The 16005-nt window shown below is 35.0% G+C and overlaps 1 protein-coding gene and 1 long non-coding RNA gene across 2 annotated transcripts; both read left to right on the plus strand.

Annotated features, from left to right (window-relative positions):
- Positions 1-4774: 4774 nt before the first annotated feature.
- On the plus strand, positions 4775-11272 carry LOC121908078. The gene is made up of 5 exons (XM_042427774.1): positions 4775-4931; positions 5024-5356; positions 9195-9239; positions 10617-10916; positions 11026-11272. The coding sequence occupies exons 1-5, from the start codon at positions 4889-4891 to the stop codon at positions 11190-11192; spliced, it is 888 nt and encodes a 295-aa protein (XP_042283708.1). The 5' UTR covers positions 4775-4888; the 3' UTR covers positions 11193-11272.
- LOC121908090 lies at positions 5383-5749 on the plus strand. The gene is made up of 2 exons (XR_006099172.1): positions 5383-5452; positions 5585-5749. It is a non-coding gene; the product is annotated as an uncharacterized LOC121908090 (long non-coding RNA).
- Positions 11273-16005: the final 4733 nt, after the last annotated feature.

The following is a 16005-nucleotide window of genomic DNA, read 5'->3' on the forward strand; positions in this document are numbered from 1 at the left end:
TATAAGAAAACTAAGTTTATTTAGATTTATACAACAGAAATAAATAGAAAAGTGATTAATTGTATAAAAGATGACTTGTTTGTCTCTGTGGTTTGTGTTCTGCTGCTCCGATTGATGATAACAAATGTAGGATGTATTTTTTTAAACGTTGCAGAGAGGAAGTGAATGTTAAAAATGTTCTTACAGTGTGAATTTAAACACTCTGCAGGCAAAAACCTCAATTTAGAAGAAGATGAAAGATTTCAGAAACACCACAATTTAAAAATGTGTTTGTTTTATTAACAAAAACAACTTCATAAGAGAAACTGGTAATAAAACAAACAGGAACAAGAAAGTAAAACAAATATTAATTATAAAATCTATATTATTAAATAATATATATTAATTATTAAATTAGTACAAGTAATTATCTACAATATTAATAGTATCATTAATTTGGGTTTTGTTATTTAATGAGTCATTTATTTTAATTAAGGTGGAATATGTGAGAAAATGAACTTTGTTGACACCAACATACGTATATGTGTATATGTGCACTTGTATTTTTGCCAAATGAGAAACATTTCTTTGCTCTCTTCATTAAAAATGAACAGGAGAGTTTTTTTTTTTTTTTTTTTTTTTACATACATCTGATGTTTATGTTATTTTGTAAATACATATCACATATGCTTGTTTGTGTTTGGTATTCAATAAAAATATAAAAAATATGATTTAAGTTGGGTTCTTAGTAACAAAATTATTACAAAAAGTATTATTAGTACTATCTATTAGGACTATTACTATTCAACCATTTTATTTTGATCTATTTGTTTAAAGTTATTGAGTAATGTATTTGTGAACTCAGTACAGACTGTGGGACCTGAGCAGACTGCAGGAGTTTGAACGTCTCCCTTTATTTAATGATGTCAGTTTCTCAGCTCTGAGTTTAGGATTTCAGCTGTTTTTTTCACACATTAATAACACAGATTAAAACCGAGACAGTGAGTGCTGAATTCATACTGACGTTCCTGGAACGATTCTTTAACCAGAGTCGATGGTTGTAACCGTCATTGTGTTAATAAAATGAAAAACCACAGCGAACAGTGTGGAGGCTGCTGAGCGGAAACCCACACGGCCTGTCTGCTGCAGGAAAGGAAGTGTTGATTCGCTGTCAACAGTTTTATATGAGTCCTAATAACCTGAGTTTTTAGCAAAGATGCACTTTGTGCACTTGTGTGGTACTTTACATTAGTATTTCCATTTTATGCTTCTTTATACATCCACTCCACTACATTTCAGAGGGAGATATTTTACTTTCTACTCCACTACGTTTATTTCACAGCTATAGGTACTAATTGCTTTTCAGATTTATATTTTACTAGTAAAGCTGATGATGTATTTTATATTTGAAATACATTTAGATCACTTTGTAGAGATCTATTTTCACTTTGACATATAAGGGTCTTTTCAGTGTACAAAAGGTCACATTAAATCCCCTTTGACTCCATGTTTTGAACAGTGAAATATGTTTTTCTTGCTGTAATCATTCCTCCTGTTCATACTGACCATTAGAAGATCTTTTCATAATGCACTTTCAGTGTGAGTGATGGGGGACAAAATCCACAAAATCCACAGACTTCCCTCTGTGCAAAAATATTAATAATTATAATATATATAAGTTTATCTGAAGCTAATTTGAAGGTTTTTATTCTCCTTGTTTTGTTATCCAATTATGGAGAGCAACTTATAGAAAAATCTTGGCTTCCACCAAAGGCCAGGTTGTGAAATTTTACAAAAGAAACATTTAGCAAGAATAAATAAATAAATAAACAAAAACAAATCTCAGTACTTTTTCCAGTACAGAAAACACATCACTGAAATTGTGACAAAAGCGGCACAAAAAAGTGGCTCAAATACGTCACTAATACAGCATAAATACGGCAGTGGCACCTCTATAAACAGAAAAGCACAAAGACATTCACCGCACTGCCATGAAACATATCAGCGCTAATGCATCAAATCTAGCAGCCTTTTCAGTTCACAAAAAAGCAACGTTCATTTTGCTTTATACATTTGATGAACAAATACAAAACAGTAAAACAGAAATAAACTGTTTCATACCAAATTCACGGATAGCAAGCTGTGCTCCGCACGTGTGGCTTTCAATCCACCAACATCTACAGTCCTACCAAAACAATCGCACAACATGTGGCTTTTATATAAGTGCATCCAACAACATTAAATCACTATTTTACAGAATCATGCATAATAATCTCAAAACAAGATAAGATACTTGAGAAATAATCTCACAGTTGGAACCAGTGGCTATTCTCAGCAGAAAGTAGTTCGTTATGTTGTACTTCCTATATTTTTCCCAGCATTCCCTGTCCACTCAGCAGGCATACCGCTGCACTAAACAATAAACTCACACACCCTGCTGTCCAACGTAAGCATCCCCAGCTTTTTAGTGCCAAAGTCCCTCTTTTTGTCACTATACTTCCACCGCAGCTCAACAGGGAAACACTGTCCAAGGAAACAAAAATTTGAAGACTGTAAATGTGTCAGATATCCACTTGATATGACTGACTCAGACTGCTGAAGCCTCATATAAGCTTCACATCAACTTTTAAATGACTGTGTGGACACACTGTGGATTTTGGCCTCCATCACTTACATTGAAAACACATTTGAAGGATCTTTTAATATCCAGTATGAACAGGAGGAATAATTACAGCGAGGAAAACCTCTTTCACTGTTCATATGGACACCTGACTGCTGGTTTAAGACACAATTAAAAAATTATGAACCTGTTCTTTAAGTCAGATATGCAAAAATAAATAATTATGTAATATTAAAAAGAAAAAAAAGTAGACTATAAAATGCATAACTTTACAAGAACTTTGCATTCTTACTGATTATTTTAGAATTTTTATAGTAGTATATAATATCAGAGAAGAAAACTGAGCTACCACCAATTTAATTAAAAATAAAGTATCTTAAATCATTTCAAAGGGCTTTTACAGTGCTTCATTTTTTCTTTCAAGATCAGTATTATGTTGTTTTATCCACTAGATGTCACTACTGCTTTGACAGCAGAATCAGAGGAAAAGCATCATGTTGCCATGGTGACCATAGATGGCATTGTCTGGATCCCGTTGTGTTTCCTCTGAATGACCACAGGGTGGCGGTCTTTCTCTTTGATTTTTAATTTGAGAACTCACCATGAGGTACAGTAACTACTTGGCCACAACACAGTTCATTTCCTGTCTCAGTTAAATCCATCACACAGCCATAATGTAAACCTCATTTATTGTTGTTACGCCTATTTAAGACTGTAAATAGATGTTGTTGTTTGGTGATGAGGTTGCAACTTCTTGTCACTCTTCTATGACAAGATATTAAGATATTATCAGGAATTTAAGGGCCTTTCATTGGGAAAGATGAAACTGTTCAGAGTTAGTTAAAGTTAGAGTCAGTTCAGAGTAAATATGGGAACTGTTTAGATGATAGAAAAGCTTGGCAGCAGAACAAACATTTCTTAGAATAACATTAAATGTATCCCAGCTGATTATGAAGCCTCTTAAAGGAACAGTCTGGCTTTTGTCTGGTTTGGTTTCATGTATTATTCCATTAAAAGTAGATTTGAGAATAACTTTTCAGAAAGATCTAATTAAGCAAATACACTGCTCTTTGTGTTAATGTAACGTGCCATGTTAGATCAAATTAGTTCAACTAATTCAAAATATAAGGCACCACAACACTAAGGTAAATTCCCTAACCCTAACTCCAAAATTGTTAATTAAATAATACAATTAAAATAAAATTACTATTATTGATTTCCAAAAGCTGTTTGTGTCAAACAAAGTTAAAATGAACTTCAGTTCAAAGACTCAGATTTCAATAAAAACAAATCAAACAGTAACAAAAATAAAAAAAAATATATATACAAAAAATCTGCACCAAAATGTTTTACATTGTACAAAAAAGTGACAATTAATAATGAAATAATAGACCTTTTTTTTCTATTTACACCTTTTTTTTGTTTTTTGTTTTTCCTTTATTTGACAGTTGAAAGTGCAGAGAGACAGGAAACAGGGCAGAGAGAGGGGCATGATACCTGGAATCAAAATGCAGATGTTATGATTTTGTGCAGTGGTTAGCACTGTCACCTCACAGAAAGAAGCTTCTGGCATCAGACCCGCTGGCCGATAAAGGTTTTTCTGTGTGGAGTTTGCATAATCTCCCTGCAATGTTCCTCCTAACTCTAAATTGCCTGTGAGTCTCTCACTCTGTTGGGGCCAAACCATCTGTTGCAGGACTCCTTGTTCTTCTTGTTGCTGAAGATAGTTCTTTATGACTCTGGCTGAATGTTTGGGTACGTTGTCATGCCTCCAAATCAAGAATCTCTGAATCTGTAAATGTTGTTTATTTCTAAAGTTTTCCTGCTGAACATCAGATGTCTCCTCCTTCACTATAAAGTCATATTCAGTGCTTGTAAACTGGAGGCTTCAAGTTTCCACATCACACTTGTGTAAGTTGCATACAGGACCATGATTGACTCCAAACTAGGTGTGATGTCATAAATCCTGCTCGTAGGTAAAAGTGTTAAACTGAGATTTAAGGTGATACAGAGAAACTTTCAGAACAAACTCAAACATCCAACTGAAGGAAAAAGAAGAAAACATATTTTTAAGTTGCAGGGGATTTTAAAGTTACTACTGTGAAAAGGTCTACTGTCAGACAGCAGCAGCAGCCTTATCTGTCCGCCGCAGGGGCTGATGGGAGGTTTGAGGAGCTGTTAGAAACCACGTGGCCCTCGTCTGATCTCACAGCTCGTCCTTGTTTGGCCTCAGCTGCATCAAAGCGCCACTTCTCCCCAGGTTCACCAGAGGAAACACCACTGCATAAAATGCTTTTCCTCCCAGCTTCTGCTCTGTGCTGTCTGTGTTCAGGTGAGTGTTTCCAGCCAATCAGGAGCCAACAAACTCAACCTTTAACAAACACTGTCACACTGACCTTCATCTGTGTGTCTGTTTCTCTACAGCGCTGGTTGCCATGGCAGCAGAGCTGATTCAGAAAGATTTAACATTGACCAGGAGAGCTGGTGAAAAAGTCTCCTTCAGCTGTGGAGGAACTGACCAGTGTTTCAGTGGATCCCCATTTGTATACTGGTTCCAGAAGAAAGACACAGAAACATTCACAGTGATTCTTGATATTGACATGACGAATGGTAACATAGAAAGAAGGTACAATCATTCTCAGAAAGATGATTTCTCAGCTGTAAATAAACAGAATGGCAGTGAGTTGGAGATCCAGACAGTTCAACTCTCACATTCAGCCACCTACTACTGCGCCTGTTGGAAATTTGATACCCACAGTGAGAAATGATCCCTGCAGCCAGAACAAAAACCTCCAGATGAACAGATGTCAAACAGTGTTTGTGACAGGAAGAGAGCAGTAAACCACAGCCCAGGTTCACATATTTCACCTCCATCTCAGCCAGAGTCACAAACAAACTGAGCTGAGGACTAAATGTTTGTCTGTTGGTGTCAGGATTTTGATTTAAACATTATATTTTATTGATATTATTTATCAGCTATTTCAGCAGGTTTCCTGTTGTTCCACACAGTGAGAACAAAGGAGCAACACAGAAGCACAATGATACAACAAGATGAAGACAAACAAACAACAATATAACACAAATAAAAGAGCCAAATAATGGAGAGATCAAAAGTGAAACTTTATTAACATTTGATTTAATAACAAAAATTGAGAAAATAATAAATAGAAAAATATGTTTGACAGAGTTGAAAGTTTGAGATGAAGATAAAAATGGTCTTCTTTGACCTGCTGCTGGAATAAAGTCCATTCCTCCTTCACAATAATAATCTGCTGTTAATGAAAACACTTCCTGATGTTCTTTCACAATAAAAGCCTTCAGGCAGGATTCCTCAAGTCACATCTTTGAGCAGATTTCAACAGATAATTTCACTTTAGTAAAAGATTCAACACAATTCTTGGATTTATGACAATTTCCCCTCAACAGAAATGTGGTAAATGTAAATGGATTTTGCTCTGTGAGCAGCTGAGACTGTCTTCACAAGAGAAACGACAGCAGACACTGTTTGTTTCTTTTAATACGACTACCATCATTTCCTAACTTTAACCACATGTTTATTATTGTAACCATGACGACGCAGCTCTCCTCATCTTAAGGAAGAAGTCATTTTAACCCAAACCATGATCTTTACCTAAACCTAACTAAACCTTAACCACAGGTTCTGATGTTTACTGTCCAGATTCTAAGACAAATGGCTCCACTACAGCATTTACTATTAGAAATTTAATCCTTTATGTAATTCAAAATGTTAAACAGCAATTGATTGACAAGCAAACAAAAACTACGGCTCCTATGAAAATGTACCTGCATGGCAGCACAGGTACTAATGTCATCCTAACTTGGTTTAGTTCATAATACTCAACAAATCTCCTCAAATGTGAACTTTACAACTTTTGAACTGTAATCAACAAGAATAATATTTTATTTTAGTCCATCATTCTTATCTAAACATCTGGAGTGAACCACACAACATACTGTTGTAATGTTAAGTTGTAGGGAAGGATTTTACACCTGCATTTACTGATGTTTTGTCCACTAGTTTTCATCATTCAACATTATCATTCATTTGGAGTCGTGTTTCTGTCCACCTGGTGAATGTAAGTCCAATATTCACTCTCTTTTAGCTCTGTTTTTACTCTCTACCAACTCCTGAGGGAAATATCAGGCTCTTTAGCTGCTAAATGCTCCACTATGTTCACCAGCTAGTCTACAGCTAACTGTGTCTGTTTGCCGTTTGGTGCTGAGCAGGTAGTGTACAGTGGCTTTTTACAGCTTTTTCTCTGAAAACAGCTGCCTGCTGCGGCCCAAAACAACGCTATGAGAGCGCTGAGAGTGAACCAAAACAGTAAAGTTGCAGCCGGACAGATAAACAATGAGCTGAAACTCACTGTAAAGCTCGGTAAAGCCGAGAGGAGCTGCAGAGTCACTGATAATTCTCTGTAGGTTCATCACTACGAGCAAATAACACATTACACATTGACAGATCATGGTTATTATAAAAATATTGAATGTAACAGCTTTAAGTAATTTGCATCATTACAAATGTAGGTTTGATTTTAAATGAGTTCTTGTAAATTTTGACGTGATGGTGGTGCTAGAGGACAAGTCAGAGAATCAAAGTTATTTGTTGTTTTAACCCAACTTTCAGCTTTTATGTGTCAAAATAATATCTTTGAGAAATTTCAGTCTGGTTTTAGAGCTTTACATAGCACAGAAACTGCCCTCCTCTAAGTAACTAATGACCTCCTTTTAGCAGCTGATAGGGGGGAGAGCGCAATTTCAATTCTTTTAGATTTAAGTGCAGCTTTTGACACAGTAGACCACACTATTTTAATTGACCGTCTTAAAACCTGTCCATCAAGGACACTACACTTGATTGGTTTTATTCTTTCATTTTAGACAGAACCTTCTCGGTCACCATTGGTAATTTCACTTCTTCCACAGCCCACATTACCAGTGGTGTACCGCAAGGTTCGATTTTAGGTCCAATTTTATTTTCTATTTATATGCTTCCACTTGGCCAAATCATTCAACACCACAACGTTTCCTTTCATTGCTACGCAGACGACACACAGATATACCTTCCACTGAGACCCGGTGACCCAAGAAGCCTAGCTGCAGCTGTAGACTGTCTCAGTGATGTCAAATGTTGGATGGCACAAAATTTCCTTCAACTCAACAATTCAAAAACAGAAGTCATACTGTTCAGTCCTCCAAATAACCCATCAGTCTTGGTCCCCTATCCACCTACATGAAGCCCACTGCCAGAAATCTCGGAGTACTGTTCGATTCAGGTCTAAGTTTCAAACCACACATTAACAAAGTTGTCCAGTCCTGCCTCCTCCAAATCAGAACCATTTCCAGAATTAAGCCAATGCTCCACCATTCCGACCTTGAAAAAATCATCCATGCTTTAATTTTCTCCAGACTAGATTACTGCAACTCCCTCCTCTCCAGTATAACACAAAAATCCCTGTTCTGCCTCCAATAGTCCAGAACGCAGCAGCTCGGCTTCTTACTGGTTTTAACAGACAACATCACATCACTCCAATTCTGGCTTCTCTCCATTGGCTCCCTGTTCGTTTTAGAATTGATTAAGATTTTACTGATCACTTAAAACACGGCTGGGTCTGGCTCCAAGCTACATAACAGATATGCTGACCCTGTACGAGCCAGCCCGCAGCCTTTGATCCTCAGGTGGGGCCCTTCTGGCCGTTCCAAAGTCGAGGCTTAAATCTAAAGGTGACCGTGCTTTTTCCATCGGGCCCCTCGACTTTGGAACGACGTGCCTGTGGAGATAAGGCTTGCAGAATCAGTAACTTCTTTTAATTTACCTCTTAAAACCCATTTTTATGGACTTGCTTTTATGTAATGTTGTCTTTAGATCATCTTTCTTTTAAACTTCATTTTTTCAACTTTTCATCTTTCTTTTAAATTTTTATCATCTTTTTATTGTCTGTCTTTGCCTTTGGCCGCCATCTTTTTAAGGTCAGATCTGTTATTGTCTTCTGTTTCATGTCTTTGCTTTGCATTGTGCTGCTTTTGCTTTGTCTGTCAAAGCACTTTGTAAACTTTGTTTTTAAAAGGTGCTATATAAATAAAGTTATTATTATTATTATTATTATTATTATAATTAATCCTGAGGGGAACATGAATATTTCTACTAAATTACATGACAATTCATCCAATAGATGAAAAGATATTTCAGTCTGGACCAAACATGTCAACCTGCTGGTGGCGCTAGATTCAAAGTTAGAATCAATCAAGTCAAATAAATAATTGAATCCTCTGGGGACCGTGAACGTCTGCACAACATTTAATGAACAATCCATCCGTCCTTTGATCCACAATCAGATCCAATGGATCTGCACTTAAGTGGTGGACCGACCAACCGACTGACATTAGCATCCATATAGTCACACTGCTAATGTGGCTAAAATCAAATAAAAGAAGAGACAGTCATGTTGATATGAACATTAGAGAAACACATCATGGAGATGAAATATGATACTGGTTCATAATTTGGATTCGTTCACCTCAGCTGACACATTCAACAGCAGACAGGTTTTTGTCACAGTCTCATTCACTGTGGGAGGAAACTGGTACCCCATCTTTGGCTCTGGAACTAAACTGTATGTAGGTAAGACTAAACTTTCATTTTCCTTCAGTTGTTTTATTGAACAAGTTGAAAATGTGTTTTTAGTTTTACTTTCTGCTGCTTCAGGCTTTACATGTTAGTTTTTTCATATTTAGTAGAGAATTCTTGATGCAGCCATTCTTCCATAAAACAAATCAATAACTCCTGAAAAGAGCTTCAAATCTCACTGCACACCACAAGTTCTTCTTTATTTATGCATCACATCAAAGTTTGTTTACAGCCAAAAAGTCTGATATCAGTAATGTTACAAATAAACAGTATTTAATAATCTCACTGATTCAGCAGCAGCTCCTGTTTATTAAAAACAAGATGATATATGATGTGAAACATCATTTAATAAATGTTCCTAAATGTCATTTTAGAAGCAAGTAGTGATAAATATATTGTGTGTTAAATATACAGTATATATTTGTAAATGGTAAAATGTATCTCATGATAATTGTGTGTTTATGATGATAAATATGTCTTTTAGTGGAAGATAAATTAATGCATGAAGGCAAACTCATTTTAAATGTGTGATGAAGCTAAATATAATTTATAGATAAAATGTATAATTGTATATCTTAATCCATATTTAATATAAATCAAATTGTTATATGAAATCAAGATGATGTCAAATATACAATGTCAAAAATATTTTAGAAAGTATTTGATAGGAAATATAATGAATCAGATATATTATATTTTTTATTTACATGTCTGAACATGTTGTGGTAATTGTGTTTTATATAAAAGCTAAAACTATTTAAATGTTGTTAAAAGTATTGATGTATTGTGTGTCTGATTAGAGTAAAGTATATGCTGGTAAATATACTTCATATAAACACTATAATCATTTACAAATGTAAAATAAATATAATATATTTTAACTGAGTAATAAAACTATAATTTAAATTTTACAGAGACAAATGTCATCATATTATATTATATTATATTATATTATATTATATTATATTATATTATATTTGACATATCCAGACATATTGTGGTAATTGACTTTTTTGTAAAAGCTAAAGCTCTTAAGTTACAATTATTTATTGATTTTTATTAATTAAAGTATATGGTGGTAAATATATTTTATATAAAACACTATAATCATTAGCAAATGTATTTTATATGAGGCTGTTATGTCATGATATATTATATATTTTAGCTTCCATGGAATTTGAGCTTCCATGATGCTTTAGTTTGATATGATTATTGATACAGTGTCCAGTAGATGATGTTTGTGGTGTATTGATGAGTAGTTTAGTGATCATGTAGTTTCCAGGATCAGACTGAATGCAGTGCAGTGCTGTAAGCTGCTGTTGACTGTGTGAATGTGTGTCTGTGCTGCTCGTTGCTGCTATCAAACTTCAGATGAGCAGGTAGTGAAGCCCGTGGTGAGCGTGTACCCAGCAGCCCACCTGGAGGGGAAGAGCTCCCTGCTGTGTCTGGCCTCAGCCATGTCTCCTCCTCTGGTCCAGTTCTCCTGGAAAAGACAGAAGAAGAACGGCCTGCTGGAGGATCTGCCCCCTGCTGAGGGAGAGCAGCTGGAGCTCAGAGAGCCGGGACGCACCGCCTCCATCCTGCTGCTCCATCGGCAAGAGAACAGCACATATAAATACCACTGCTACGTCAAGCATGAGGAGATAACAGTGGAGGCCCAAACAGAACAAGGTAATGAAGGCTTGGTGACTGTGTTCAGCAGTGATTCAGCTTCATCTGGAGACGCTGTCAGAGAGAGCAGAGGAGCAGAGCACTGACATTTGTTTTTTTCCTGTTTCAGAGGTTTCTGCTCTTCCTCCACCTGTCCCGTCTCAGTACCAGGTGAAGCTGCTCTGTGTGCTGTACACAGTGCTGATAGTGAAGAGTCTGGTGTACTGCTGTGGACTCTCTCTGCTGATGATCCTCAGAAACAAGGGACCGTCCACCAACTGCACACATGCTGACTGACTGTTTTCTGCTGGCCTTTTCTCACCATCACATCTCATCAATTCATCTCATTTATCACTTTGATCAGTGTTCACAAATGTCACTTTTGACGTGTTGCGGTTGGTTTTACATTTTCTCATTAAAAACAGTTTAGACACAGTTGTCCTGAAAAAATACACACACACACACACATATATCAGTATATTTGCAGTTACTAAGTGTAAATTATGTAAAATATTATTGTCTTGATGCTCTGTTTATTATTCCACTTTTAATTGTTACTTGTATAATAGTGTAAAGTGAAGTTGCATCATTAGGTGCCTGGTAGATATTTAAGTGCTTACAGTATTTTTTCTCTCCTGCGTGTTTCATTTTTATAACATTATGCAGAAGGTGGCAGGTTTGTTGTCATTCAGAGTATAATAAACTGAAACATCACAGTTTCTGTCTTTTATAATCATTCATGTTTTTATTAATTTCAGTTTGGATATGCAAATAATGCAAATAATACAAATAATCGGACACAGAATCCACTATTCTTGTCATGAGTAGATATCAGTAAACTTTCACATAGTACAAATGTACAGGAAGATACAAAGAAAAGCTTACAGCTAAACAGAAACAACAAAGTAAAGACAAGCAAACATAAACATATAGCTATTAAATACAAGCAAGTAGGTGTGGTGTGCCAACAGATTCGGTGACGGGTCTCCTGATTATTTAGCTTGTATATTGATCATCTTTTATAATTGTTTCAGTGTGGATGTACGACTCTACGCTGATGAAACTGTTGTTTACACACATGAAGAAACAGCAGAGAGCTGCTTTGAAGAGCTGCTATAAAAATGATCACACAGCGGCTTGAGAATATTGTCAAAATGATGGGTGTGTTTTTTGATTTTTTTCTAAAACAAATGAACAAAAAGAAAATCAAAAATATTGATCAGCTCTTGCAGTTTTATCAAGACAAAATTGATTGGTACATTTACATGAAATATGATTATAAAAAAACTAAGTTCATTTAGATTTATACAACTGAAATAACTGGAAAAGTGATTCAGTGTAGAAAAGATGACTTGTTTCAGTGGTTTGTTTTCTGCTGCTCTGATTGATGATGTACAAACAAATTAAGGATGTATTTTTTTAAATGTTGCAGAGAGGAAATGAATGTTAAAAATGTTCTTACAGTGTGAATTTAAACACTCTGCAGGCAAAAACCTCAATTTAGAAGAAGATGAAAGATTTCAGAAACACCACAATTTAAAAATGTGTTTGTTTTATGAACAAAAACAACATCATGAGAGAAACTGATAATAAAACAAACAGCAACAAGAAAGTAAAAGAACTATTAATTATAAAATCTATATTATCAAATAATCTATATTAATTATTAAATTAGTACATGTAATTATGTACAATATCAATAGTATTAAATAATTTAGTTTTGTGATTCAATTAATCATTTATTATAATTAAGGTGGAATATGTGAGAATATGAACTTCGTTCTCACCAACATACGTATATGTGCACTTGTATTTTTGCTGAAAATGAAAACATTTTTTTTGCTCCATTCATTAAAAAATGAACAGGAGAGGTTTTTTTTCCTTTTCCTTTTTTTTTTTTTTTTTTTTTTTTTTTTACATATAGCAGAGGTTTATGTTATTTTGTAAATATACCTTCATATATGCTTGCTTGTGTTTTGTATTCAATAAAATCTAAATATAAAATTTAAGTTTGGTTCTTAGCATCAAAATCTATTTCTACTTTCTTTTCTATGAGTCATGCATTATTTATTATATTATTATTATTATTAGGATGTTCAACACCTCAATCACAATTTCAACTATTTTATTTTTATCTATTTCTTTAAACTTATTGAGTAATGTATTTGTGAACTCAGTACAGACTGGTACCTGAGCAGACTGCAGGAGTTTGAATGTCTCCCTTTATTTAATGATGTCAGTTTCTCAGCTCTGAGTTTAGGATTTCAGCTGCTTCTCTCACACATTAAGAACACAGATTAAAACTGAGACAGTGAGCGCTGAATTCATACTGAAGTTCCTGGAACCATTCTTTAACCAGAGTCGATGGTTGTAACCGTCATTGTGTTAGTAAAATGAAAAACCACAGTGAACAGTGTGGAGGCTGCTGAGCAGAAACCCACACGGCCCATCTGCTGCAGGAAAGGAAGTGTTGATTCGCTGTCAACAGTTTTATATGAGTCCTAATAACCGCCGAGAACAGATTCATACCTGCTGCTGTACACTCATGAACTTCCCTCCCTCTCATTTGTCATGTGGGTCTTTTCTCTTGTTGTCTGTAAACCTTTTTTCCACTGAGCCCTCCACCCACACAGTCAAACTGAGCCAGCCCACCAACAAAGGCCACACATCTGGAGGTCTTGTCACTTTTTCTTTTTTGGAGTTTTTAGCAAAGGTGCACTTTACAGCAGGGGAGGAATGTAATAAAGTACAATTGTGAGGTATTTTACATGAGTATTTCCATTTTATGCTTCTTTATACATCCACTCCACTACATTTCAGAGGGAGATATTTTACTTTCTACTCCACTACATTTACTTCACAGCTACAGGTACTATTTACTTTTTAGATTTACATTTTACTACCAAACTGATGATGTATTTTATATTTGAAATACATTTAGATCACTTCACAGGGATTTATTTTCATTTTACATATAAGGGTTTTTTCAGTGTTGAAAAAGTCACATTAAATCCCCTTTGACTCCATGTTTTAAAAACAATACAACATGAAACATTTCAAGGTGGTGAATACTTTTCACAGCTCTACATATATGTATATGATCAATATAACAGCGTGGTGGGGCCAATTTACATAAAGAGTACTTTTACTTTTCATACTGTACATTTAGTGAATACATACTTCTGTAATTTTGTAGGATTTTATACTGTGGTATTGGTGCATATATATATATATATATATATATATATATATATATATATATATATATATATATATACAATGACAGAAGGGCTGTTTGTCAGTATCCTCCAAATATAACATATATGACTGTTTACTGATCTGAATGTCTGATTTGACAGCTAAACTACCTTCAGTTGTTGAAGATCATGGTCATGCAAAGAAATGTCCAATGTCCAGTTGTCCTTTGAATAAAGTATTTGCAGAAATAACTGTCATCCGTTGGTTATCACCTCTAATGTGAGGAGCTTTCTAGTGTGAAAACACTAGGACTGAAAACTGGAATGAGGGAAAAGTTATAGTTTAACTTGGTGTGAGAAGAGAAAAGAATACCAAGAAAAATGACAAATGTGGGAGTATTTTTTAAAAATGGACAAAATACACTTGTTAGACCTGACCACTGTTTATTTTCACAAATTTTATTTATTTTATGTCTATAATTTCCAAAATATGAGAATCTCTAAGTAAAATATCCCCTCAAATATGCTGAATCAAGTAATGTTCATCTTACCAAAGTATGTCAGGAAGACGATATAATCTTTCTGATGATCATTTTAAGTGATGCTTTGAATAAAAAAAAAATATATAATTATTTTTTTTAATAACATGCTCAAAGAAAGGATTTATAGTTTGTCATCTCTGGGAGAAAGAAAGAAAAAAAAATTTAAAAACATTTAAAAAGTCCCAGGTTAAATATTTGTGTTTCAAAAAAGAAAAAAAGAAAAAAACAAAGAAAACTGGGCATTGGAACAAATAATAACACAACCATCAGACAAGAAATAAAAAGTACTTACTGTTATTATTAATAAGACTGAGAATGAGAACATGAAACTTTATTTTCAAACAGACAAGATTTTACAAAATGTGCTTCATAGTCAGTAACGCAAACAACCCAAGGTGCAAGAAAAACACAAAACCATGAACATGAAAGAAATCATTATATTGAAACATTATATCCAGTTTTATAAATGAAACTGAAAATATCAAATAAAAAGCTGAGGTTGGAACTCTTAATTAGCCTGTTATCTTCTGATCATAACTCATGTTTACATTTTTTTATGGAGTTATCCTGATAGAAGAGTTTAATGTTAATATTATACATATCGATACATCAACACATATTTGTTATCTCATCCTCAAATGCATTCTCTGTCTCTGGACAGGAGCATCACTGAGCGTGCTCATTGGTGAGGTTGTTCACACCTGCAGAAAACGACCAACCACAAAGTAAAAAAGATAAAACTGTATTGTTCATAACTGACAGTATACGTATGTCACCCAAATGCAACAATATGTCTTCTATATTTTTACATTCGTTTTTGTCAGCAGTGGAAAGGTCTGTGGAGTTGTGTCGATAGGTTGTTTCTACATAGTCAAAACTTATTAACAGGTTAAATTCACTGTCATTTATTTGAAAGAAAAAAAAAGCTAATGAGCTCCTCAGTTTCCCCAGGATCAGCTGTCAACTTTATCTTCAGGCTTTAACAGTTTTCAGTAAGCAGTTAAAGCTGGAGAACAGTTAGTTATTCATTTGTGTGCAGTTGGTGGACGGTCCCTTGTTTCTGAGGATCATCAGCAGAGAGAGTCCACAGCAGTACACCAGACTCTTCACTATCAGCACTGTGTACAGCACACAGAGCAGCTTCACCTGGTACTGAGACGGGACAAGAGCTGCTGGTGGATCTGCTGATGGAGCTGCTGTTGGTGGAAGAAGAGTAGAAACCTCTGAAACAGAAAAAAGTCAAAAACAAATGTCAGAGCTCTGCTCCTCTGCTCTCTCTGACAGCGTCTCCAGATGAAGCTGAATCACTGCTGAACACAGTCACCAAGCCTTCATTACCTTGTTCTGTTTGGGCCTCCACTGTTCCCCCCT

The sequence above is a fragment of the Thunnus maccoyii genome, chromosome 12 (assembly GCF_910596095.1).
Source record: "Thunnus maccoyii chromosome 12, fThuMac1.1, whole genome shotgun sequence".
Taxonomy (NCBI): Eukaryota; Metazoa; Chordata; class Actinopteri; order Scombriformes; family Scombridae; genus Thunnus; species Thunnus maccoyii.